General features: G+C 48.1%; 1 protein-coding gene across 6 annotated transcripts in view; it reads right to left on the bottom strand.

Moving 5' to 3' along the window:
* Positions 1–850: 850 nt before the first annotated feature.
* Positions 851–25,588, bottom strand: part of LOC123376720 (store-operated calcium entry regulator STIMATE-like) — an 82,906-nt gene continuing 58,168 nt past the window's right edge. For 3 of the 6 annotated variants that reach the window (XM_045029002.1, XM_045028961.1, XM_045028988.1), the window contains exons 5-8: positions 17,132–17,244; positions 16,204–16,287; positions 12,523–12,633; positions 851–1,513 (exon numbers count right to left, since the gene is read on the bottom strand). In XM_045029002.1, the coding sequence (XP_044884937.1) occupies positions 1,400–1,513; positions 12,523–12,633; positions 16,204–16,287; positions 17,132–17,244 (422 nt within the window). In that variant the 3' untranslated portion in view covers positions 851–1,399. Of the gene's footprint in view, positions 1,514–1,599; positions 1,658–12,522; positions 12,634–16,203; positions 16,288–17,131; positions 17,245–25,588 lie in introns of all 6 variants that reach the window. The other 3 variants (XM_045028979.1, XM_045028970.1, XM_045028996.1) reach the window with 3 other exon arrangements.

Below are 25,588 nucleotides of genomic sequence, written 5' to 3'. Positions count from 1 at the left end.
GAAGGCACTAGGCTCTGCAGGTGGGTGCATTTTGAGAAGTGTCTCATCCAATGTGTGTAAGGTGTGATTTGAAGCCCTGTCTCTCCCTTGAAGTCAATGGGTTTTGGATCACAAATTTTTTTCAGCAGCATAAATATTTCTATTCTTATACCACCCATTATTACGTGGTCCTGCCTTGAGTGCAGGGGACTGGACTAGATGACCTCTCAAGGTCCCTTCCTGTCCTACACTTCTAGGATGCTTGGATTACTGTAGAATCTGAATGCCTTCCAGTTATGCATTAAGCAACTTGATTAATATCAGTCATGTGCGGTTCATTCTCTCTTCCTCTCCTGTGGGGGAGAATTGTGCATGCAATGGAATGTTTTGGTAGGGTGCACATGCTGATCTGTGTTCATGGTAGGCTGAAGGGTGCCTTGCATTTGGAGCAGAAGTTGGCAAGTTTTGGGCCAGTGCGTAGGTCCTTCCTGAGGGAGTTTGTTCTACAGGTGTTAGACTGACCCCTGGGAAAGCTGTCTCCTGCACAGATGGACTTTCCTGTTTAAATAAGGCTTTATTTTAAAGATCACTTTAGACATCGATTTTTGAAAATTTTGGCTTTAGAAAAACAGCTTATCCCCACGTCATTAACCCAAGTGACTGCACATATTTTTAATCAGATTAACTTCTGGGCCAGGTCAGGCCAGGACAGTTCGGATATGGCAATGCAAAGCAAGAGACAAGTCCCTGCAATTGAGAGTTTAGAATGGAGCCATCTCATTTGTAACATCCTCTCTTTGCAAAACATCAAGCACGGGAACACAGTCCAAAAGATGAAGCAACTTTAAGTCAAACTTTTATTGCAATCCCTATAAAACAGTACAAAAGTCAGATTCAGTGGAATGATCAGTCCAACCCCCAAAGACATTTTTAAATACTTTTTACAAGTGAGTTATTTACGAGCAAGCTGTGCATACAGAAAGTGTCACAGTACAGTTAGTACAGGATAAATCATAAATCGTATTAAAAGATCTGGTATTTTGACTTATGCTACCATCCTAACAAGCTCTACAGCCAGCTGGCCAGCCACAGAAATATAACTCCACAGTCCTAACCATGATATGATTAGGAGTGTCCGGTTTAGAGACAGATACAGGTACAGCAGGAGTTAACGGTGTACGTGGAGCCAGCCACCACACTGAGCAACAAGAATGCAGAAGGTACAGAAACGCCATCAGGAAAATAACTGCAAAGGATAGATCTGGCTAGTCCCAGCATGTGATCTCCATTTAACTGTGCAATAAACGAGCATTCCCACCCCACCTTCTAACATCAGATCAAAATCCAGTTTTCTACCAAAGTCTCTATTGCTGTTTTCTTGGTTGGCACTCTCTCCATTTGGCTCAGTTTGAAGTTGCTATTAAAGTACCACCTGATAGCCTGGCTGTCTCATTTTCTGGCTGGGTCCTTGGAGTCCTGAGATGTCTTCGCCACTTTCAGACCAATCAAAATCCAAGTCAGGACAGAGCAACGCCTAAAGGAAGAACAAGAACAATTCAACTCTTGACAGAGACTCATTGCTCAGTGGTTAGAGCATCTGTTTGGCTGGAGATCTCATACCTCTTAGTGCCTTTTAATGGGACATACCTTCGGTAACATGTCCCAGAACAGCATTGCTCTGAAGGATAAAGATATGCCAGTGAGCAAACAAAACTACCCTAAGTTTGATACAGGAGTTGGCCACGATGCCTATTCCTCCTCAATCAAGTACAGACTCAGCAAAATCTAAACTCAGACCCTCCTCAACCAAACGCTCTCCTTACAGAGCTAAGCATTTAGTTACCCTGGGGGGTAGGTGTGGGCAGGGCATCCCATGCTGTTTGCAGCTTGAATAGAGGCGTGTTCCAAATTAAGTGTCAGCTGAACAGCAGAAGTCGGATCTGTCAGCTCGCCAGCTGGCTGGCTAAGTGGTTTCTGCTATGAATTATGCCCACCTATGTTAAACTATATTTTTTATTGTACCCTGTCCTCCTCCCACCTTGGTTTGCTTGGTCATTTCCCCAACCCACTGTAAAGACTTCGTCTTTAGACTGTAAACTCTTTGAAGCAAAGAAATGTTCTTCATTGCGTTTGTCCAGTGCCTGGCACAGTGGGGTTAAGGCCTCTAGGTGCTATTGCAATATAATATATATCATTCTTGAAAACAGAAAATCAAAGTTAACCAATGTTTATTCAGGGTAGTACAAGAAAACTGTTGGACTCCATCACCACTAATTCAATGAAGCACAGAAAAATGACAGATGAGCCTGCTTTCTTCTGATTAGCAGACACCACATCTCATTGGCCTGCCATTGTTGTCTTCTGCACCGGCCAAAGTCGCATATGTTGAGTTACTTAATTAACCACTAAAGTGCAGCCACCTCTGGGGGAGGCTACAACTTTTTAACAGCACCCAGCAACCAGGGCTGGCTCCAGGCACCAGTGAAGGAAGCAGGTGCATGGGGCAGCCAATGGAAAGGGGCAGCATGTCCGGGTCTTGGGCGGCAATTCGGTGGCAGGTCCCTCAGTCCTCTCAGAGGGAAGGACCCGCCTCCGAATTGCTGCCGAAGAATGAAGTGGCGCAGTAGAGCTGCCGCCGAAGTGCCGCCAATAGCGGGGGGGGGGGTTGTTTTGTTTTTTTGCGCTTTTCCACTTGAGGCGGCAAAAAAGCTGGAGCCGGCCCTGTCAGCAACAGTTAAGGATAGAAGAGAAGGCGAATATTTCAACCAGTTGAAACCGCATGGGAGTTTAAGCAGACAATGTAGCTTACCCCTACGGAAATATGGCCAGGTCCCAGGGCCCTGTCGATTCCTGGGTAAGAACATAAGAACGGCCGTACTAGGTCAGACCAAAGGTCCATCCAGCCCAGTATCCTGTCTAATGCCAGTGGCCAATGCCAGGTGCCCCAGAGGGAGTGAACCCAACAGGTAATGATCAAGTGATCTGTCTCTCCTGCCTTCCATCTCCACCCTCTGACAAACAGAGGCTAGGGCAGGGGTGGGCAAACCACGGCCCACGGGCCGGATCCGGCCCCTCAGGGCTTTGGATCCGGCCCGTGGGATTGCCCCCCGTGGTGCTGCAGGCCCCACACCGGTCTCAGAAGCGGCCGGCACCACTTCTCTGCAGCCCCCCAGGGGCGGGGGGGCAGAGGGCTCCGTGTGTTGCTCTTGCCGCCAGGCACTGCCTCCCGCAGCTCCCATTGGTTGGGAACGGGGAACCATGGCCAATGGGAGCTTTGGGGGAGGTACCTGGAGGCGCGGCAAGGGCAGCGCATGCGGAGCCCTCCACCCCCCCTTCCCCCAGGGGCCACAGCGCTTTCCGGAACGGCGCAGCGTGGGGCCAGGGCAGGCGTGCAGGTTCGCACCGCTGCCACCCCAGAGCCGCTTTAGGTAAGTGGCACGGGCCGGAGCCCGAACCCCTCCTGCACCCTGCCCCCCCAACTCCCTGTCCTAAGCACTCTGCCTGCACCTCCCACCCCTCCTGCACCCCTACCCCCTGCCCTGAGCCCCCTCTCGCACTCAGCACCCCTCCTGCACGCCAACCCCCTTCCGAGCTCCCTCATATGCCCTGCACCCCTCCTGTGCCCCAATCCCTTGCCCTGAGCCCCTTCCTGCACACCACACCCCCTCCCACATCCCATACTCCCTCCTGCACCCCAACCCCCGCCCCGGCCCTGCATACAATTTCCCCACCCAGATGTGGCCCTCGGCCCAAAAAGTTTGCCCACCCCTGGGCTAGGGACACCATTCCTTACCCATCCTGGCTAATAGCCATTAATGGACTCAACCTCCATGAATTTATCCAGTTCTCTTCTAAACCCTGTTAGAGTCCTAGCCTTCACATATAGTGTGTATGTCTGAGATTCTGACAGCTTCAGGTTTACTTCTCTAAAAGACGGTCCCTCCAGTGGCACAGTCCAGACCACGCTGCGCTAGTTGAGAGTTGGCTCAATGAGACGAGCACCAGCTCCTAAAAAACACAGCTTCCTGTATCACCTTACTGGAGGTCTCCCATCTGGCCTGTCTCTACTCAGCTCGAGAGATCTAACAATATCACAGCCTGCATTTTTATGCTGGTTATTAAGCGTGTAATTTGGCTCTCTGGAATGTTTCCTGACACACTGCATTAGGGATGCAGTATAAAGTATGCTGGCTTTATGAAATGCCCGTATCAAGGGAGAATTTGCTCATGGTTTGTTTGGCCGGAGCGTTTTAAATGCAACAGACAAAAACCTGGCAGATGACAGACTATTAAGAAGGCCTCTTCCCCGGTCCTGGACGCAGACATCATGGGGGACATAAATTGCATGACCCCAGTGCACTGTCCTAACAAAGGAACACACCCTTCGTTCGTTATCATTTAGGCGGCTCCGTGGAGCCAGTAACCACAGCAACAGGAGGGCTAAACAGGAAAAACAAACTGCTGCAATGAATCAACCTCTTCAAAGGGATTAGAGAGGCCCACACAGCCCATCCCAATTCACACATTTTATGACATCTCCAGCAATACATGGAAAAACCAGCAATATTTAAGAGATGCTGTCAGGTCACATTTGGCTTTTATAACAACCTGAGACAAGTAGAAGATAAAGGGAAACGGCTTGTTGTTCAGGTGCTATTTGGAACCAAGACGTTGATCCCTCTTAGGGTACAGTACACAGTTAAAGCTGTTCATGGGCATTAGCTGATAGACTAGTGCAGGGCACGCAGCCCGTCAGAGAAATCTGATGGTGGGCTGGGACGGTTTACCTGCAGCATCCACAGGGTCGGCCAATCGCAGCTCTCACTGGCTGCGGTTCGCCATTCCAGGCCAATGGGGGCTGCGGGAAGTGGCGGCCAGCACATCCCTCAGCGCACGCCGCGTCCTGCAGCCCCCATTGGCCTGGACCAACAAACCGCAGCCAGTGGGAACTGCGATCAGCCGAACCTGCAGACACTGCAGGTAAACAAACCGTCCCGGCCCGCCAGCGGCTTTCCCTGATGTCAAAGGTGCCGATCCCTGGGCTAGTGAGTAATATAATGGCGGAAACAGCACAGGGTGGGCTTGCTGTGGGCTAGCAAGGTGGGTATGTACCCAGGGTCTAGCCCGCTCTGCTGTTTTCCCTGCTATTGTCATCTGCCCAAGCTGGATTCAAGCTGACTCTCTCAGGCTAACCTGTGCACGCTTCTGTTGTGTAGACAGACCCTTAAGGAGAGGTGATACTTCAACACAAGCTTGTCCTTGACAGCTGCACTGGTTGTGTTACAGCAGTGGTGAGGGGGCCCACCCGGCTAAGCACTAGTAAGACAAACAAGGGGTCAGAAAGAATTCCTGCTCCAAAGAGCTTTCAGTCTAGACAGGGGAGGCACCGAGCCACAGCAAGTCAGTGGCAGAGCTGGGAACGGCACCATGGTTTCCCAACCCCTGGGTCACCGTGCCAGCCTGGTCTTGTGCCTCAACGAGTCACCAATCTTCTCACGTCTACTCTGACAATCTGGGCTTGCCTAGCGTGTGCCTCTTTATACTCAAGTGCCAGAGAGTTGAGAAGGAAATGAACATCCCCACCAGACGTGTACATTCGCTTGACTGCTTTCATTCCTTTCCCCTCCCCAAACACAGTTAAATACTTCTTTTGCATTGTAACTTAAAAAACACCTCCGAGCTACATCCTGTACAGAACACACTTCCCATCAGCTGGACTCTGTTGTTCCAGGGTTCCAGCTGAGTGCCAATATTTACACAATAGATATGCCCAGGGTAATTTACATATCCCGATACAGGCCTCTAGTCAAAAGCAAGGGACAACGGATTTGTAGATGTTTAAAACTCTGCCGCTTCACCTACTATGACCTCAAGAGCATCGGGTCACAGCTGCAGGCATACTCTGCCAGTCCGTTTTGTTGTAGACAGCAGGCTGGATAATGACAGATGCAGTGAACCTGAACTCAGATTCTTCATATAATTGATCTATCCCAAGGCTAGAGCATGCAGAAAGAAAAGAGTGCGACGTGCAGTCATATCCAGCAATAAGAAGAAAGCTGATAAATCCATTTCCCCCATGAGATAGGTGGAATCAGAGCTACTTTAGAACCTGCTCATCTCTGATGTTACAATGCTTTAGACAACCCAAAAACGTAGTCTGTTTTAAGAAGTCGAAGTGACTTTTGTGCTTGTGAAAGATTGGCAACTCATTCCTCACCCAACTAGATACCTCAGTTCTGATCTGCAATACCCATGCTATGTTAATCAGAGTCTCATTTATGTGTCTGCCAATTGTGCTGATTTATGTAGCCAGTTAAGAAAGGCTGGTGCATTAGCCTAACGGCACAGGTTCCCTACTCCAACCCCCAAATTAACCCGTGCACGTGTCATCGGGACGGTAAGGGTCCTTGCGAGCAGTGGTCACAAAGACAAACCTGAAAATGTGAAAATAAGGACAGACAAACACGTATTCCTGTTTTTTAAATCTGCTTTCTGCCCATGGGTAAAAGCCCCAGACTCAGAGAGATCAAAGGACCCGTTAAGGGCTTTGAAAATGCTACTGGTTTTCACGGACTGGGGAAGACAGTGGTGCCATTGACATGGTCTGTGGTTTACGGTCACAACAGACTCCAGCTGAGGCAGGAGAACAAGGAGCCTTCATTTCAGCCTGCGTTTCCTCAGCTCTTGTGCAATGAGGGTGACCATATTTTCCAAAGGGAGAACGGGACACCCCCAGCCACTTGCCCAAGCTCCCCCCCCACCCCCGCAGGGGGCCGTTGCCCGGTCACTGGAAACCTGCCAGCCCCCCACATGCTGGATCACTACCCCAGCCCTGCCCCTCCCGCACCCCACGAGCAGGGCTGGCGTCTCCACTTGCCCCTCCCTCCCCACACATTCCTCCGCACTGCATCCCACTTTTTTTTTTTTTTGGCAAAAGTGGGCATTTGTCCCGTTGACCAAGTTGGCAAGAGCAAACGGGACAAATGTCCACTTTTTTTGGGGGAAAAAAAAGAAGTCAAGATGGCCAGGACAGGGCTTTAAAAAGGGACTGTCCCGGCCAAAACAGGACGTATGGTCACCCTACCTGCAACTCAATGTGCAACGATTCAGGCAAACATTAGTGCAGATCAGACTGGCAGTTAGATGGGAAGGGAGAGAACTGCGCAAGGGGCTGAGGGAAAAAGCCTGTCCTGGAAGCTAGATTTGGGGTTTAAGACTAGACCAGAAGGAAATTTTAATAGATTCCCCATCAAAAGGATGAAAATCCCACCCTGTAAGTGCTGGTTTTGGCCAAAACCACAGCCCTCACTCCACCTTACACAAAGCCCTATGTCGCCTCACTTCACATCTATACTCAAGAGTGAGAAAGCGGGCCCCACCTTAAACCCCCCCACCCCCATGTGTGAACGAGATGGAAGATCGGGCTCTGGGCTGGCCAGCTACTCACTGTCTCCCATCAAACAGTGGGATTCCATCTCTGCTAGGTACCTTCACAGCCTGGGGCATCCCAAGCAATAATATGAAGATATGCCTGTCTCATAGAAGTGGACGGGACCTTGAAAGGTCATCAAGTCCAGTCTCCTGCCTTCACAGCAAGACCAAGTACCATCCCTGATAGATTTTTGCCCCAGATCCCTAAATGCCCCTCCCCAAGTATTGAACTCACAACGCTGGGTTTAGCAGGCCAATGTGCAAACCACTGAGCTATTCCTCCCCTCGCATATAAATAAAGCAGCCCTGTAAAAAAACAGCTGGTGCAGCCATAGGTAGTGCTGGTTTTAAGACTAGGTTAAAACAGGGACCCATTTTCTAACACGAGCGGATTCCAAGCTCAGGTGAAAAGAATGAATCCCTTTATTGTGAAGATCGGTTGAAATTCAAGTAAGCCATGTGACGGGGAGTTGTCGGCGCCTGCTGCTAGACAGGCCTGATGAACTCTGATAAACTCCAGGCACTTTAGCATGAGCAACCCTGCCAAGCATAGAGATGCGTAGTCACCTGAAAGGAGGGAGATTAATAACATAGCAGGGAGGGAGGAAATTCTCCTTATTGAACAATCAGGAGAGCAAATGAGTCAATTAATAGGGATGGATCTCAACCCAAATCCCCATTTCCAGCCTCTGATCTTGGATTTCGGCCACCCCAGCTTTGTGGCTTGGGCAATTAGACTTGCCAGGTGGGTCGTCATTTTATCTACTGTTTAAAGGGTGACTTGTGATATTGTTAGGATGTGGACAAATTGGAGAGAGTACAGCAGAGGGCAATGAAAATGATTAGGGGGTTGGGTCACATGACTTATGAGGAGCGGCTGAAGGAACTTGGCTTATTTAGTCTTCAGAAGAGAAGAACGAGGGGGGATTTGATAGCAGCCTTCATCTACCTGCAGGGGGGTTCCAAAGAGGATGGAGCTTGGCTGTTCTCAGTGGTGGCAGATGACCAAACAAGAAGTAATGGTCTCAAGTTGCACTGTGGGAGGTCTAGGTTGGATATTAGGAAAGACTATTTCACTAGGAGGGCAGTGAAGCACCTGAATGGGTTACCTAGGAATCTCCATCCTTAGAGGTTTTTAAGCTTGACAAAGCCCTGGCTGGGATGATATGGTTGGGGTTGTTCCCGCTTTGAGCAAGGGGTTGGACTAGATACCTCCTGAGGTCTCTTTCAACCCTAATCTTCTATGATTGTACAGATAGGATGTCACATGGCAAGTGGCTGTATGGAAGTTTCATGGAGACCAAGAAAGAAGAGAGAGAAGTCACGGATTTTCTGTGAAGATCCCCACTTCCGTGACACAGCAGGAAGGCAACAATCCCCATATAAAGTTCCAGTAAGAGAACACTGCAAATACAGGGATGAACCAATCCCTGGCGTAACTCCACTTCACACCAGAGAGGACGCTCCAAGTCAAGCAACACAAGTTAACTGACTCTTTCCTCACAGGAGGTAAAACTAAAAAAAGTTTTGCTGAGTAACAACAAAGTGAGAGGAGCGGGAGGAGAGGGAGATGGTAAGTCAAATATTCAAAAGATATAAACAATAAGATGGGAGATGCTAAGGGAAAGCTTAGGCTAAATATCAGAAAAAAGCCTTCCCAGCAGGGAGGTCTATTAATGGAAGCCCGTTGTTTGGAACATTTAAAGCTAGACTGGTCAGAACATTAGAAAAATGGGCTATAAGGAGAAATACTGCATTGGCAAGAAGATGGGTTAGAGAACAGGATCTTTCCTGACTTCTAGAGATTTGGATAGCGGGCTTCTTTATGGACTAGCCTGAACCGGAACAGGTTGCCAAAAAAAGAGTTTTATGGTGCTCTGTTCATTCCTCAGCACAGCAAGACTGATGGCATGGTATATTTCCATATGCGACTGGCAACAACAACAACGTACTGGGTATTGAGTCCCAGATGGAATGGCTACCATATAGTTGTGTCTGCATGCTACAGGGACACACTGTGCTACTGTATTGCTGTTGATGCTACATGATGGTGAAAGGGGATCTCAGAGGCTCCAATGTTTTGCTGTAAAATAAAAGGATTAGTTGGGCTGTTTGTGGGAGGGTTACGATCCGATCTCAGCTGAAAAGAGATCAGGTCTCCACTATGCACAGAAGTTACAGTTTAAACACAACTTTAAACTGGTGCAACTTCTGTGTTTGGACACAGCTTCAAACTTGCAAAAACAGGACAAGTAGCACCTGCGTCCACCCATTATGAAAGACGTTACGGGTTCACAGCCATCCCTGCTAAATGAGACTGGAGGAGATGGCACTCCTGAGTATCAACCACTATGACGAGGCCAAGATCATGCCATAACCAGAGAAGCATTAATTGGCTCTGGCTGGGTAGAATTTAGAGTAATTAGCAGTTTTGTGCATGTGGGATCTCTACAGGCTTGTCTACAGTTTTGGGTACTGCTTTTCACTATAGTGGTTAAACAAAACAAAAGACAAACACGGCACCCCTAACCAAGATAGTTAAACTGGTGCAAGAACTGTTCAGAGCAGGCCTCACCTTGCCTTTCAACACCTATGAAATATAAACGGTATCTCCTTTCAAGAACGGGCTCCCCATTTTTGGAAATCCCCGGAATGCAAGGTTCAGATGTTTTGGAACACACCATAACTCAGAGAGCTCCCATTCAGAGAACGAGGCCAGCTCTGCTGTACCAGGATGTGCATGACTCATTTCTTGGCTGTCCAGCTGTTAACATCTGTCTCTACTTTGTCGGTCCCATAAGAGGAAGGAATCCACTAACGTCATATCGCCCTTTAGGAGTGGTAGCTTATCAGATACACAAGCGCTGCAAGAATTCTGGCTTGAAGTTATGTAAACGGCATCAATACCAATTAAGAACATTCTTCTTCACAGTGTATATTTCAGTGCAGAAGCCAAAGACGGGTAGTTATGGCCATGGGATTAGCAGTCCCTAGTTTCTGCATCAGACATGTGTTACACTTACTAGAAGATGTGCTCTGATTAAAGCCATGAGGGAAGTAAATCTAATGGGTACTGGAGATGAAAGTTATTCTGTAAGGAGAACGGGAAATACCTCGTATTATTTCGGTTCTGCTTCTTTCCCCTTTTCTCCAGGAGTATTTAATTCCACCAAGAAGCAGCTATTTCAGAAGCTAGCCTGTAACTGCTGAACTCCTTTTCAGTCTAGTGGGTCTTGCCAATGAACAGCAGGAAATCAGAATTTGTATGTGTAGCATTTTGAAATAGGATGGAGGGAGGGAAGAACAGAATTAGATCCAATTAGATTATGGCCTTTGCCCAAAACCCAAGCACAGACATGGATGTGACATGTGTCCGGTGAACTCTGTTGTGTTAGCAAACAATGAGAACAAAATCTGCCCGTAACATAACAATGTTTTTTTCCTCTGGACTTAAAGCATCCAACTAACCCAAATATATACTGAGGGTGACTCACGCCAGAGTTAACTGGCAGTTTGCTTGCTGAGAAACAAAGACACCTGGCAAACTCTGATTCCCCCAAGCATGTTTTCCTCCAAAATTCAACAAAAGACGAGACATTAGCAAGAAAAAAATTCCTTCTTACTCCAACTTTAAACATGTTAACTAGACACGGCCCCAAAGGAGTCAGAAGCGACACCTGCTGGAATTCTGTTGGTTCTCAATGGACTTCATACGACATTTGCTCGAGTCACAAATTAAGAATGATTTTTTCATGCCATTAATTCAACCCAGAATCTGGAAAAATATCGAGCCACGCCCTGTCACGGCATTCAGCTGTCCTTACGGATTGGGCTAGTCTGTTGATGATGCATGAAGTAGACAAGAATCCAGCTTAGTTTTCCATAGCTGGTGTAATGTAGGCATGGCCAAGTATAGTATGTGTATGGTGTCAGTGGATAACACTGGTAGTGCCTGAGGAAACCTACTGATCAGATACTGGATATTTATTGCTTTCGACATGGCTGTGCCTAGAGGGCCCAACTGCAATCAAGGTTCCATTGTGCTAGGTACTGTACAACCATCTAGGAGTCCCTGTCTAAACAGAGACACCAGAGTGGGAGGGGAGCTGAGGAAGTGAAGTAACTTTCCAGGTTAGAGCTCGGCAGTGGCGGAGTTGGGAATAGAAACCAGGTCTCCAACTCCCTGTCCACCAGCCCATGCTGCCGCTCCCAATACTGAGAGGGGCGATGCCATTTTAAGTTCTTTTCCAGGGGTGGCCAACCTGTAGCTCCTGAACTGCATGCGGCTCTTCAGAGGTTAATACGCGCCTCCTTACCTAGGCACTGATTCCGGGGCTGGAGCTATAGATACTAACTTTCCCATGTGCTGGGGGGTGCTCACTGCTCAACCCCCCGGCTCTGCCCCAGGCCCTGCCCCCACTCCGCCCCTTCCTCCAAGGTCCCTGCCCCTTCCCCTGTTATGCCCTCGCTCCTCCCCCTCCTGTGCATGTGAAACAGCTGATTGCGGTGGGAGGGGGGAGTAGGTGCTGATTGGTGGGGGCTGCCAGCAGGTGGGAGGCGCTGGGGAGCGGATGGGGGGGCTGCTGACGTATCACTGTGGCTCTTTGGCAATGTCCAGTGGTAAATTCTGGCTCCTTCTCAGGCTCAGGTTGGCCGCCCCGTCCTTTCCAAACGTAGCCGCTCTGTAGAGCTTTCCTAGGGTCTAGAGCTCTTGCCACCTTTTCCCTCCTGGCATTTCTGGTGCAGACGCTTTCATACGCTCACCCGCTCCCTAGTGTCAGAGGGCAGACCTGAGGGAGTCAGACACTCCCAGCATCTCAAGGCTTGTCCATGGTAGCTGGGAGAGCCGCTTCCCTGGGGTGAAGCGGCTCAAGACTCGGTCAGTGCTCCCGTTTCTGCAGCATTAACAAGGGAGCGCTCAGCGAGAATCCCAGTAAGACCATCTCCCTTCCCAAGGGGAAGGCAGACACGGCTCTGTGGCACAGCCGGCTCTAAATTCAGATCACCTGCCTTGTGTCATTGCTACCCACTGCAGTCACAATTAGTGGTGTTCATTTGACTTCGGGTTGGCTGTCTGTCCGCATCTGCCCACAGCACATTCTCTGGGCTTACCTGGGATTCTTCATTCCTCACGGGGTTTTCTATGGACCTGCTGCCTTCGAGGCTGTCCGTCTGCTTAGATTTCCTCATGATCAAACTGTCCACGACCCAGAACATAACAGCCTTGGAGGGGAAAAGGAAAATAAAAAAGTTGTTCAAACTGCCCGGACTTTGGAGGGCCAATCTTCAGTGCAGCCTCAACTACGTGGCGGTAGCAGCAATAGGGGGCTGCTACAGCTTTAAAGCCTTACAATGACCACCAACAGCTCACGTACAACCTGATCCTACCGAGCAATTAGCGCCCTCGCCCCTCACTGACACGAACGGAGTAGAGGCCACTCTGCAGGATTAGGCCCCATGTCTGCAAGAGTTTGACCAAATGTGTGTTTGGGGAGTTATTTTCTCTCCTCTGCGTTGAAGCCTGGTCGGTTTGTCAGAGCAGGCACTTGCTGGAGGACCCTCTGGAAAAGAGATTAAAACAGTAGGCCGGGGCTGTAACTGGGTCAGAGTGATTTCCCACCATGCTCTGCAGCTGTAACTGGCTGAAACACGATGCATCCAGAGCCAAGGTTCATCCATTCAGCTTCCCAGAACAGTTGTCAGTGCTTGCACTGGCTTCCCACATGCTGGGAAAGTTTGCTCCTGAGCCAAGCAGAAGTGGCAGCAGGGACAAAATTACGGCCATTCAGGGCCAGAGGCACATCCCGCATGGGGCTCCCACGGCCCCACCTCCCTCAGGTGGCAGCAGGTTTCCAAGTGAAGAGGAATGAGGCTGATCACCCCCCTTGGAGGTACTGCCTCATGAGTCGGCAGCGTCAAAGGCACACACACTGTTTGTGTTTTCAAGCTTTCCCCACCACCTGGGAGACCAAACACAGCTCTTCTAAAAATGAAAGCCAAGTTTCTGAGCTCACCATGTGGCTGCAGGAGCTGGCATGTTGTTTGGCTGAGAGCAGCCAGGAGGCGTTTGGCGCTCTCGGTTACTTAACCGCATCAGCACGCACGCCCAGGTGGATTCTGGCCACAGCGATTGTGGTGACATATTTAGGAGATTTAAAAAACCTGTAGTTTCTGTATGAGAAACCAGTGCCCAACAGAAGGGCACCAGCTCGGCAGCTGTAGGCTTTTTCTCCACCTAGTTAGAAACTGAAGGGGACATCAGCTTTCCCTCCTCACCAGGCAGTCTTCTGAAGGGGAAGAAATATTAGCTGCCGCAAGCTGTACTGACTCATGCATTTTGCAATCCTATTCGGACGAGAGTTGCAGTGTCCTGCCTCACTGAATGCAACCTCCTCTTGTGCCAGTCTCACTCAGCCCACACTACTCTCCACTCTCAATTTCCTCTTTGCCGTCCACATCAAGTTCAAACAGCTTGTCTCCGTCTGGAAGGGTTCTGTATGGCTCCTCTGATGCCTTACTCTCTTACTGGGAGGCACCTTGGCCTAGTGACAGAGCACTGACCAGAAGACCTGGGTTCTAATCCCTGCTCTGCCACTAGATGGACTGCTGGGTGACCTTGGGCAAGTCACTTCCCCTCCCTGTGCCCAGTTTCCCCATTTCCAAAAGGTGGGGGTAAGGATACTCACATCCTTGGAGATCTACTGATGAAGAGTGCTCTATAAGAGCTAGGTATTGCTGACTGCTTCTAACTGGCTGGCTGCACTTCTCCCAAGCCATCCAGTGAAGTACGTCCTACTTCTGTCTTAGCGTCATCTTCCATTGCATCCCTTATGTTTGGGACTCTCCATCTCCTTGTGTGCTGTCACCAGAGAATGCACCAATGTGTTGGAGATCAGGAGGAGCAGAAGAGCAGCCATTTTAACCACAGGGTCTTAGCAAAGTTGAGACACATTGCCAAGGAAGGGAACTCTCCAGTGATAAATGCAGTTGTTCCTGGGATTTTTTCAAATCCCCTAGAAACTTAGGAGACAGTTTCCAGAGAAAAAGGAACGGGAGGGAAGAAGTGGCATAGCTGGATAGGACGGATGCATAGTCTACCTTGAACTTCTTGCATCCTGAGTTGCGGTGGGTGGAAAGACGTTCTGAATGGAGCAGGACACCATCTGCCATGGCATGTCGTGTCAGACTGCAGTGGGACATTCCATTTCACAGTTCAGAAAACATTCTGGTTCCATCAAAAATGGCCTAATCAAAGGTTCAAAGCCTCTGAAGGCAGACACGGAAAGGATTTCCAGAGTGATGGTTTAGAGACGATTAACAGTTTTTGGGACAACAGAACATTTGGCTGGACTTCAAGCAAGTCCTATTTTAAAAGGACCTTCTGTTGCAGGAGGGCTAATTTTATACAAGAGCATCAGAAATAAATATAGGGTAACTTTGTTCTAAGTATCTGAATTACCACTTCCTCCCTAAGGAGTTTTACATCAGACTGAGTGGAAGTTCCAGCCAAAAACTCAATGGACTTTTTTGTTGATTCTTCCCAGTTTTGAAGGCTGCGAACCCTAGGGAAATCTATTTGGACAAAGAGGTTTGCAGACACAGGGCCTGATTCTGATAGTACCAGTCTCTCCCAATGGGCTGGATTCTCATTGGATTTGGTAGCATTTACACCCACGAAGCCCTGGCCTATTTGACTCTGGCTCATTGACCACAGAGTAAAGGGTATTTGCCTTGCAGGACAGGGCCTGTTTTGGAGTTATAATTGGTATTTAACGTGTGACACCACTAGAAAACTACCACTCAGCTGTGAGCTCTGCCTTTTTGGATCAAATTCCATACACGAACCAGTTCGGCTATTCTTTAAGAGCATCATTAAAGAGGTGAACGGAAGGCCCGTTGGCTGATAAGGCCGGAGTTCAGAATTAAGTGCTTTTCATCGCAGAATGCAACTAACAGCCGAGTTTTGGATGCCTGGGACGTCATGAATAATTGCAAGGGAAACCCAGATCCTTCATTTGTCCCTCGTCAGGTCCAGTAGAGGAGGAGGTGATTTTTAAGTACAGCAGGACAATCTGTCCCAAATGATCAGTTAAGCAACAGACTTTTGTCTGTCGCAATGGATCACGGTGAAAATCTGGAGGCCGTATCTTACTCTTTGATTCACCCATAGAACCCAAGTCACCTCATTGTCCTTACCTTCACTCTATCCTGTCCTAACCCCATCTCTGTCATTTTCATCTTACAGTTTAACTAGAGCCTTCTAGGCAGGGAACCTCTGTTTCAGAAAATGCCGTGCACATTGCATTAAGTACTTAAAAAAAACCCAAAAGCAGTCACCACCTTTCATCTCGGAAGCCCTAAAACCACATCCCCGTGCATTGTATGTGTCGTATTCTAACAAAAATATGCAAAGACAGACAGAATTAATCATTAGCTAGGGTAGAGATCTCAGAGTTTTGTGATGTCCGAGAGGCTTAATTACATCACTCCACAACTCAAATTGTTCCAAGCAACAGTGTTGATACAATTTATTAACTAGGAGACGCTAGCATCTCAGCAATAAAGGGCTTCTGCATAGACTGATGAGACAGGCAGGGTGGTCTAGTGGGTAAGGCAACATCTTGAGAATCCCGAGAGGGAAGTTTTATTCCCAGCTCTGCCAATGACCTGTTGGGTCACTTCTCACTTGCTTGAAATAGGCCAAAGCAGAGGACGTGTACAGCACGTCTCTGTTGGGATGCCTAGGCCCAACGAACCCATAGTGTTTTCAGAGGAGTCTTTGGCTTCACTTACGTTGACTGTAAAGGGCACAATGAACATGACCAGGACGAGCTCTAGCTGAGGGTCTGGGATATAGTCCAGTAAAATCTCCTGAAGCTGCAAGGGAAACAAAAATTAAGCATGTTGTTAAAATACATCTTGGTTGCATGCTATTAACCATGAATTGCAGCGACCTTCCTGCAACGCCAGATTCATGGCGGAGGCGGCTGCTGCCTTTTTTTACCCCGCCGCATAAACTAGAAGAACACAAGCTAGTCCACCCCACCCCAGACGTTTCTGGAAGCCTGAGGCCAGGCAGATGTTTATTCATTTATTAAAGTGCTGGTCTTCCACACTGTAACACTTCATTAAAATAACAGGCAGATTTTCCTTGGATTCTCTCACCCTGGCTGCAAGACAAGCTTATGGGACAGCAGCCTGGCATGAGGTGGCCTAGAAGACATCCAGAAGAATACTGCCAGCCCCCAGATTCACATACCAAGAGTGGAGAAATCTACATTAGCGGTTCAAGTCAGGGGTTCAGAATACTGGTTCCAACAGGAATGAAACGCTGATGTGTCCCAGCTTAATGTCTCCCACTTGTTCCATCTCTCTGGACACACACACTTGCCGTCTACTGATAGTCTTTGTATCATGGTAGCAGCTAGTGGTCAGAACAGTTCAGAGCCCTACTGTGTTAGGTGCTGTACAAAATATAATAAGACAGCCCCAGGCTACAAGCTAATCCATCCAAGGACAGAGCAACCTATTCAATGAGTCTCTCTATTGGTCAGCTCGTGACACGTTTCCCTGCCACTAGCCATTTCCCCAGATGCAGTAACCACTAATGGGTTATTTGAGGGCTCCTCGCGAGTGATGGTCTAATAAAGAATTGGTGCACACAGTGCAATGGAAACACCCGCCCTCTCACTCCAGAGGGGAACATAAACCAGTCACTTACCTTTGTCCAGCCAGGGATGAACAGGGCCAGGCTTACCAGAGTCTTCTCAAAGACCATTATCAGCAAGTAAAGGATGCACTGGCCAATCCAGGCAGCAGCTTGTGGAGGGTCACCTGGGAAAGTAAGTTACACCTGGAGTATAGAACAGGAGTAGAAAACTACCCAGAGAAATATCAGAGTACCCTAATGTAAAACTGTATGGACTGATAATGGGAATTAAGGAGACTAGCACAGGAGAAGCAGGAAGTGTGTGTACAGTGCCTCAATATACCAGCTTGTATGCGTACCTCTGACCCCTCCTAGAAAGGATGCTAATCTGCTTGGGTGTTGCAGTGATCCAGGTGGAGGACTAGAGAGGAGATAAATGTTACTGACAGCTACTGGAGGTCTTCCTTCATCTCAAGATGTAGAAGCTTACGGTTTTGGAGCAGAAAGTTGGCGCTTTCTTCAGACAGGACATTAAAAATGACTCTGGTCCCCATTCAGAATGTTTTAGATTGAAAACTGAGCAATACTCACACTCCATTGAAACAATTCCTTCCAACACGCACTGCTTTGCAGGTCATCAAATTTCATCTGTCTTGCCCCATCTAGCTTAGCCAGGTCCTCTGTCCTCTTTAGTTTAAGAGAATCTACATAACTGTGCCAGTGGCAAGTTTTGCCATCTCTTCATATCTTTTTCCAGGCTATTGGGAACAAATTATATATGGGCCCAGTAGCAGACTAACAGGATAAATTCCATGGCTTGTGTTTTTCAGGAGGTCAGACCAGAGCCAGTGGGCCCTTCTGGCCTCAAAATCCTAGTACTGATCTTGGATACAATGCACTGCCACGTTGAGAAACGGTTTATTCCTATTCAGTGCTGGGATAACTCCATCCATGTCTGAAATGCAGCCCCTTCTGGTGTAAGTTGTCAAATATGCGCTCCCGCGCTACACCAGGCAGCAAGCTCAGAACACAGCCTCCAACTGTAAATTCAAGGGGAACTTTAGGCAGCATCTGGGATTTCCCCCACATCGAATCTGAAAATGCCAAGGGTATATGGTGATCTAAATGGCCACGGCCTCAGTTGTCAGTATCACCCCAAAGGCAAAGTTTTCATAACCAGCACTACATCCAAGATAGATTTCATCTTACATGGTGTGGCTGTATCAGATATCTGTTAGCTGCTGATGAGAGCGGATGGCTGAGGATGTAATACTTAAGGTCTGAGACACAGGGCCTCCATCATCCCAGGTTTTCATGTAATCCAATCTGAAAATCAATGCTAGTTAAATATGGATGATAGGAACCTAAAGTGAAAATTAAAAGCTTATTTATTATTGTTAGCAACTATAATGGAACGATATCTATTACAGACAGGAGCGTCAGGCCTCAATAAACATCCTGCCAGCTGTTCGTTATCTTCCTAGGCTCATTACAGTCCATCGAGTCTGCAAAATTGGGGCTGGCAACATATAGCTCTCTCGAGACACATGCCACATTTCCTCCTGACACTCAAATACTAAGAGAGCCTCTGGTGGCATCTCTGTTTCCAGTACAGACCAGAGCCCAGAACCGCAGCTGCGCAGGAGAGTCAGAGCAAAGCTCCTCTGAAGCTGGAAGGTGATTCGAGGTTGGATCAATTATTTGATCCAAATGGGTCAGGAGGTCTCTTGGCCTTCCCTTCTCATCACAGCCCCCAGCCCTTTAGGGAAACCCCTGCTCAGTTCACCCCCACCCCTGGAGACGTTTTCGCATTCTGGACATCTCTGTGACAGCAGAGAACTCTCCTTGAGTCTGCTTCAACTCCAAGAGGCACAAGGGAAGCCATCTAGATCTCTTTCTCCAGCAGACTGGTAGCAAAAGCCATGTCCAGCCTGCCAGGGACAGCGCATGCAACCTGTTAGTAAGAGGACAGGGCCAGCTCGTATTCCTATCGTGAAGGGTGATTCTGTAAACATGAGGCAGCTCAGACAACACCAGGGCTGTGTCGGCTTGGGAGGAACTAAGGCCTTTGTCAAGCCGACACCTTGCAGGAGCAGTAGAAGAGAAGCACTGAAACGTTTGATCAACGTTTCTGATGCCTCCCAGGCGGAGGAAACACATCCAAGAGCCAAGGGCTACTAAGCCGTCTACACGCTTTTGGGGGATTTATTGCACCCGGTGCTAAAGGCAGCCAGGAACAGAAACACACTGAAATGTTTGACAGACGGATACAAACCAGCATGCCTGTGGGTTCTGGTGTTATTACAATGAACTGGGATCAAGCCAGCACAGGAATTCCAGATGCCTAAGGGGGCGGCAAAGGCATCATCTTATTCATTCCCTTCGCTATAACTTTTGGAAGGAAGGGAGAAGGGCAAAGCCAAGAATGGATGGTTGCAGATGGGAACTGGGCAAAGGAGGCTGCTGAAATGGGAAAGGGTGGGTGGGTCATGGCGACAGGGACCAGGGGAGGAAGAGGCATAGGTAGCAGGGCAGGGAAGGGAAGAAGAGAGGAGAACCGAAAAGGTAAGAGGCTGGGAAGGAAAAAAGAGGAAGAGAAGTGTGGGAGGAGTGAAAGGGACCCAAGCCAGCCAGCCAGCATGGACATTAGCTTACAGCAGCTGAAGCCTTGAACAGCGTGTGCACGAGCTAGTTGGGGAGAAGCTGCCTGGTGGTAGTTGGGGGCTGGGAGAAGCTGCTTCCCTTGCTGGCTTTAGAAGAGGGTTTCAGCATTTCAAGAGCAGTGCAGAGCCAATGGACTCATCCGAAGCCAGGGGCTGGGTTTTGCCCATTCCTTGACTTGGAGTGGGTTGGGTTGGGTTTTTTGCTATGTACCGACATCTGAGACATTCCCACACAACTCCTTGCATCTGAAGCCTTGGTGGATAATGCTATTCTACTCCAAAGCTCAAGCATAGACAAAATAAATCCATCCCTTCCCTTCTGCCTTTGAACTTGGCTTTCTCTTTTGTTCGGGGCACTCTCAGCCGGTGCCTCCAGAAATGAGGCTGGATCTTGAAATCACAAGCCCCCAGCTGCCTGCCCGTTACAGGCTGCTCCACAGTGGACATGGCACTGGGTTGCACCTGCCACCATTCAGCAATGCTCATCTGGAGAGAAGATGCTTCATCCTGTGGATGGCTACAACTTTTACAGGCTACCTGTGAGAGGCTGGCAGACCGGGTGCCAGCTCTTGACAAGGCTTTAGGGCTGAGCTGAGTACTGACAGTTTCATTACTGGAAAGTTGTCCAGCCCACCAGTGCATTAGTATGGTTACGATGGGTATTGGACTTATCATGGTGTGTTTAGACTTTATGAAATGCTTGTGTGTTGCTACATGTCTTAATCCTACTTAGAATGTCGATATCCTAAGGTATATAAGGGAATACTTCAGTGTTTGCTATATAGCTGTAACATGTTTGTCCTGAACTATGTAACTCAGCAAACACAAAAAATATTTACCCAGTGCAAAGTGCTAAATCCCTGTGAGGGGTATTACCTCTGGCCCATCTGGAGGGGCTATATCAGAACTAAATGGGCCATTGCGGGACGTCACAAGGCAAAGACTTTATTTATTGTCCCTGCAGACCCACGGAGAGGCTACCTGCAAAAAGGCTCGTCCCACCAGCTTGAATTGTGGAAGAAGAAAATAAAAATAGCTGACAAGGAAATTTTTCAGCTCTTTGGCTGTTTGGCTACCGAGGGCTCGAGCTACGAAAAAGCAGTGGAGACCCCCAGGGTCAACCTGGGTGAGCCCTAAAAGATACTCAGAGCTGACAGATTGCTACAACTCTGTCACCATTTGGAACCATAGACTGTAACTCATTTGTGACTGTAGGTTTGCCAGCTTTAACCTGTAACTAACTCGCTCATTTCTTTTTCCTAGTTAATAAATCCTTAGTTCGTTTACTATAGGATGGGCTACAAACATTGTCTTTGGCATAAGCCCTAAGGTACAACTGACCTGGGGTCAAGTGACTGGTTTCTTGGGACTGGAAGCAACCCAAATATTTTATAGAATCATAGGACTCGAAGGGACCTCGAGAGGTCGTCTAGTCCAGTCCCCTGCACTCATGGCAGAACTATGTAATAATTAGACCATTCCTGACAGGTGTTTGTCTAACCTGTTCTTAAAATCCTCCAATGACTGAAATTCCACAACCTCCTTAGGCAATTTGTTCCAGTGCTTAACCACCCTGACAGTTAGGCAGTTTCTTAATGTCCAAACTAAACCTCCCTTGGTGCAATTTAAGCCCATTGCTTCTTGTCCTATTCTAGGAGGTTAAGGAGAATAATTTTTTCACCTCCTCCTTGTAACAATCTTCAATGTAATTGAAAACTATTATCCTGTCCCCATCCCTTGGTCTTCTCTTCTCTAGACTAAACAAACCCAATTTTTTCACTCTTTCCTCATCGCTCATGTTTTCCAGACCTTGAAATCATTTTGTGATCTTTGGTGCATAGTAAACAACCATCATTAAGTCCAGCTTGCCTGTGTGACAATGCCCAAGGGGACTGCCTGTGACCCCATGGTAAGGCTCAGAGTGCTTCAGGAGTGCTCATTTGTTACTGGGTTGGTGAAATCAAATTGTAGAACACACCACCAGTTTGTCTGCCCCGAGATTAGCCTTCACAGGCGTGAAGTACTCCAGACAGAGTGACAGTCTGCTCACTCCTTCCCTTCTGTCCAGCAGGAGTCTGACAGGGTCAGTGCAATACCACTGATTGTTATCTTACCATCAGTGAAAGTCGTATTTTTAAAGTAGCAGGTGCCAGACAGCTTCACAATGTACAACATTTCATCTTTAGTACCAAGGGCAGGCAAGGAAGTGTTATTTACTCCTTCTCGTAACACAAGAACTGGGTGGGGTGGGGTGGGGAGGGTCACCAAATGAAATTAATAGGCAGCAGGTTTAAAACAAACAAACAAAAAAAGAGGTATTTCTTTACACATCGCACAGTCAAACTGTGGAACTCCTTGCCAGAGGATGTAGTGAAGGACAAGACTATAACAGGGTTCAAAAAAAGAAGAACTAGACGAGTTCATGGAGGATAGGTCCATCAATGGCCATTAGCCACAATGGGCAGGGATGGTGTCCCTAGCCTCTGTTTGCCAGAAGCTGGGAATGGGCGACAGGGGATGGATCACTTGATGATCACCTGTTCTGTTCATTCCCTCTGGGGCACCTGGCTTTGGCCACTGTCGGTAGACAGGATACTGAGCTAGATGGACCTTTGGTCTGACCCAGTATGGCTGTTCTTATGTTCTTAAGGCAGGTTGGAGTAACAGCCAACCTAAAACTTTGCCCAAAACTCAAACCAAATACCAGCCTTTTCCTGGCTTTGAAGTCTGCTCAGGTTTTTCCTCCCTCATGTTCTGTTTGAGAAATTCAGCTAGCTGTTCATGACTTTCTTGTTTGCCAGGCCTACTTATAAAGAAGACCTGCTCATTCTAAGAGCACTTTATTTCTCTGTCTGCGGGAGAGTGATCAAAATACAAATTCAGCATTATGAATTTGTTGCATAGTACTTTCTAGATGCACTATACATAGCTGGGTTGAAAGGAAGGAAACAAACCCAAATACCTTCAGCAGCAGAAGCAAAACCATACTGGCCAGGTTGGGGTTTGTATAAGTTGGTTTTTCAGCCTTGCTATCTCGCTATCTTGTGGTCACTGTGACCGCCTCAAAGACATTAGTCTTTCATCCTTTAACACACCTTGGAGGCAGGGTGGGATCCACATTTTATAGATGAATTGAGGCACAGAATAGATTCGGCAACTTCTCCAAAGTCACACAGGAAATCTGTGGCATATCCACACATGTGACACACTGGCAGACCAGGTGCCAGCTCATGCCAGAGCCCCAGGCCAATTCCCTTGTGTATTATTATTCCCATTCCCAGCCAATGGGAGCTGCAGGAAGTGGTGGCCCCGCCCACATTGCTTCCCGCAGCTCCCATTGGCCAGGAACAGCAAACTGCTGCCACTGGGAGCTGCAAGCGGCGGTTCCTGCAGACACTCTGGTAAACAAAGCGTCTCATGACCTGCCAGGGGCTTATCCTGAACAAGCCACGAATCAAGTTTGGGAACCACTGGTACAGATCAAAGTGATTGTTAAATGTAAAAAGGGAATTTGGTGTTTAAACTTCATGAAAACTGGTGGGATGTTACTTGCATTATTTTCACTTATCTGTATCCTGTTATAGTATAGGCGCAAACATTCACATTGTGTTTACTCCTGAAACTAAATAACCCATCAAAGGAGAAAGAAGCCTTGTAGAACGCAAATAAAGAACTTTAACAGAAAAGTGCTAATTTCAAAGAAAAAAAAGTCACTGTTGTGCGTTATGATCGGAGGTCAAAGACTCAAAATGCATTCCTCACTTTCTATCATCAAAGGAAAAGGCCACATGGGTAGTGACACTGTCAGCTCGTTTTCTGTGAGAAGCTACAAGTATGGATTCACGGAAAGACCCTACACCTCTGGACTGTTTGGACTCTTCCAGGGAAGTGTACCAGATGCAAAGTGGAGATATCCAGAGACAATCTGGGTACCCTGAAAAAACTTATCATATCACTGCCACCATTTGGAATTAAACTGTGACTCACCTGTGCATATATTTTACCTGCTTTCACCTCTCAATAGCTCTCATTTCATAGACTCATGGAAGATTAGGGTTGGAAGGGACCTCAGGAGTTCATCTAGTCCAACCCCCTGCTCAAAGCAGGACCAACACCAACTAAATCATCCCAGCCAGGGCTTTGTCAAGCTGGGCCTTAAAAACCTGTAAAGAAGGAGATTCCACCACCTCCCTAGGGAACCCATTCCAGTGCTTCACCACCCTCCTAGTGAAACAAGTATCAGAGGGGTAGCCGTGTTAGTCTGGTTCTGTAGAAGCAGCAAAGAATCCTGTGGCACCTTATAGACTAACAGACGTTTTGCAGCATGAGCTTTCATGGGTGAATACCCACTTCTTCGGATGCAAGTATTCACCCACGAAAGCTCATGCTGCAAAACGTCTGTTAGTCTATAAGGTGCCACAGGATTCTTTCCTGCTTCTAGTGAAACAGTGTTTCCTAATATCCGACCTAGACCTCCCCCACTGCAACTTGAGACCATTGCTCCTTGTTCTGTCATCTGCCACCACTGAGAACAGTCTAGATCCATCCTCTTTAGAACCCCCCTTCGGGTAGCTGAAGGCTGCTATCAAATCCCCCCTCACTCTTCTCTTCTGCAGACTAAATAGCCCCAGTTCCCTCAGCCTCTCCTCTTAAGTCACATGCCCCAGCCCCCTAATCATTTTCGTTGCCCTCTGCTGGACTCTCTCCAATTTGTCCACATCCCTTCTGTAGTGTGGGAACCAAAACTGGATGCAATACTCCAGGTGTGGCCTCATGAGTGCCGAATAGAGGGGAATAATCACTTCTCTTGATCTGCTGGCAATGCTCCTACTAATACAGCCCAATATGCCATTAGCCTTCTTGGCAATGAGGGCAACGGCAGCGGCTACTGCAGAAGCAGCATCTATACAGCAGTTCCTCATGTAGTCTCCAGTTAGCTAATAAACCTTAAGATAGTTTACTATAGAACTGGCCACCACTGTTGTCTTTGGTGTAAGATCTAGAGTACCAATTGAACTGGGGTAAGTGACTGGTCTTTTGGGACAGGAAGCGACCTAAATGTGATGTGATTTTGAGTGTAAGTAACCACTGTATCACAAAGTCCAGTTTGTCTGGGTGGCAAGACAGATTGGAGAATCTAAGGGGACTGTCTGTACCTCCCTGGTAAGACTGGCATAGAGATCCAGGAGTTCACATTTCTCACTGCCCTGGTGAAGTCTAATGACAGAACACACCACCAGGCTTGGGGGTCTGCCCTGTTATAGGTAATAATTGGAGATATACCAATCTCCTAGAATTGGAAGGGACCTTGAAAGGTCATCTAGTCCAGTCCCCTGCCTTCACTAGCAGGACCAATTTTTGCCCCAGATCCTTAAGTGGCCTCCTCAAGGATTGAACTCACAACCCTGGGTTTAGCAGGCCAATGCTCAAACTACTGAGCTATCCCTCCCCCGGACTGTTTTCTGACAGTCCGCCCTGAGGTAGGCGCTCACAGTCGTGAGCCACTCCAGACAGCGCAACACCCAGGAATTGTACCCTGATCTTGCATGTCCAAGTCCTAATATAAACAATGCATTGGACAGGGCCCAACTGCAGTCAGGGTCTCATTGTGCTGGGTGCTGTACTGCCTCATCTCTTCCTCAAAGCCCTGACACCCTGAGAAACGAGTCACCGAGTAGAAGAACTTGCCCAATGTCAGTGGCAGAGGCAGTAATAGCACCCAGCTCTCCCAAATCCCAGATTCAGTGTCCTACCCACTGGACCATGCTACCTCTCCATCCATCCTCTCTTGTGAAAGTCCTTAAAAGGCAGAGATAAGGAAATTTAGCTACAGATTCAGTCATCACAGGGAAACATGGTCCCAGAG

This window comes from Mauremys mutica, chromosome 1 (assembly GCF_020497125.1).
Source record: "Mauremys mutica isolate MM-2020 ecotype Southern chromosome 1, ASM2049712v1, whole genome shotgun sequence".
In the NCBI taxonomy this organism is placed as follows: domain Eukaryota; kingdom Metazoa; phylum Chordata; order Testudines; family Geoemydidae; genus Mauremys; species Mauremys mutica.
This window is presented reverse-complemented; position numbering and strand designations above follow the sequence as displayed.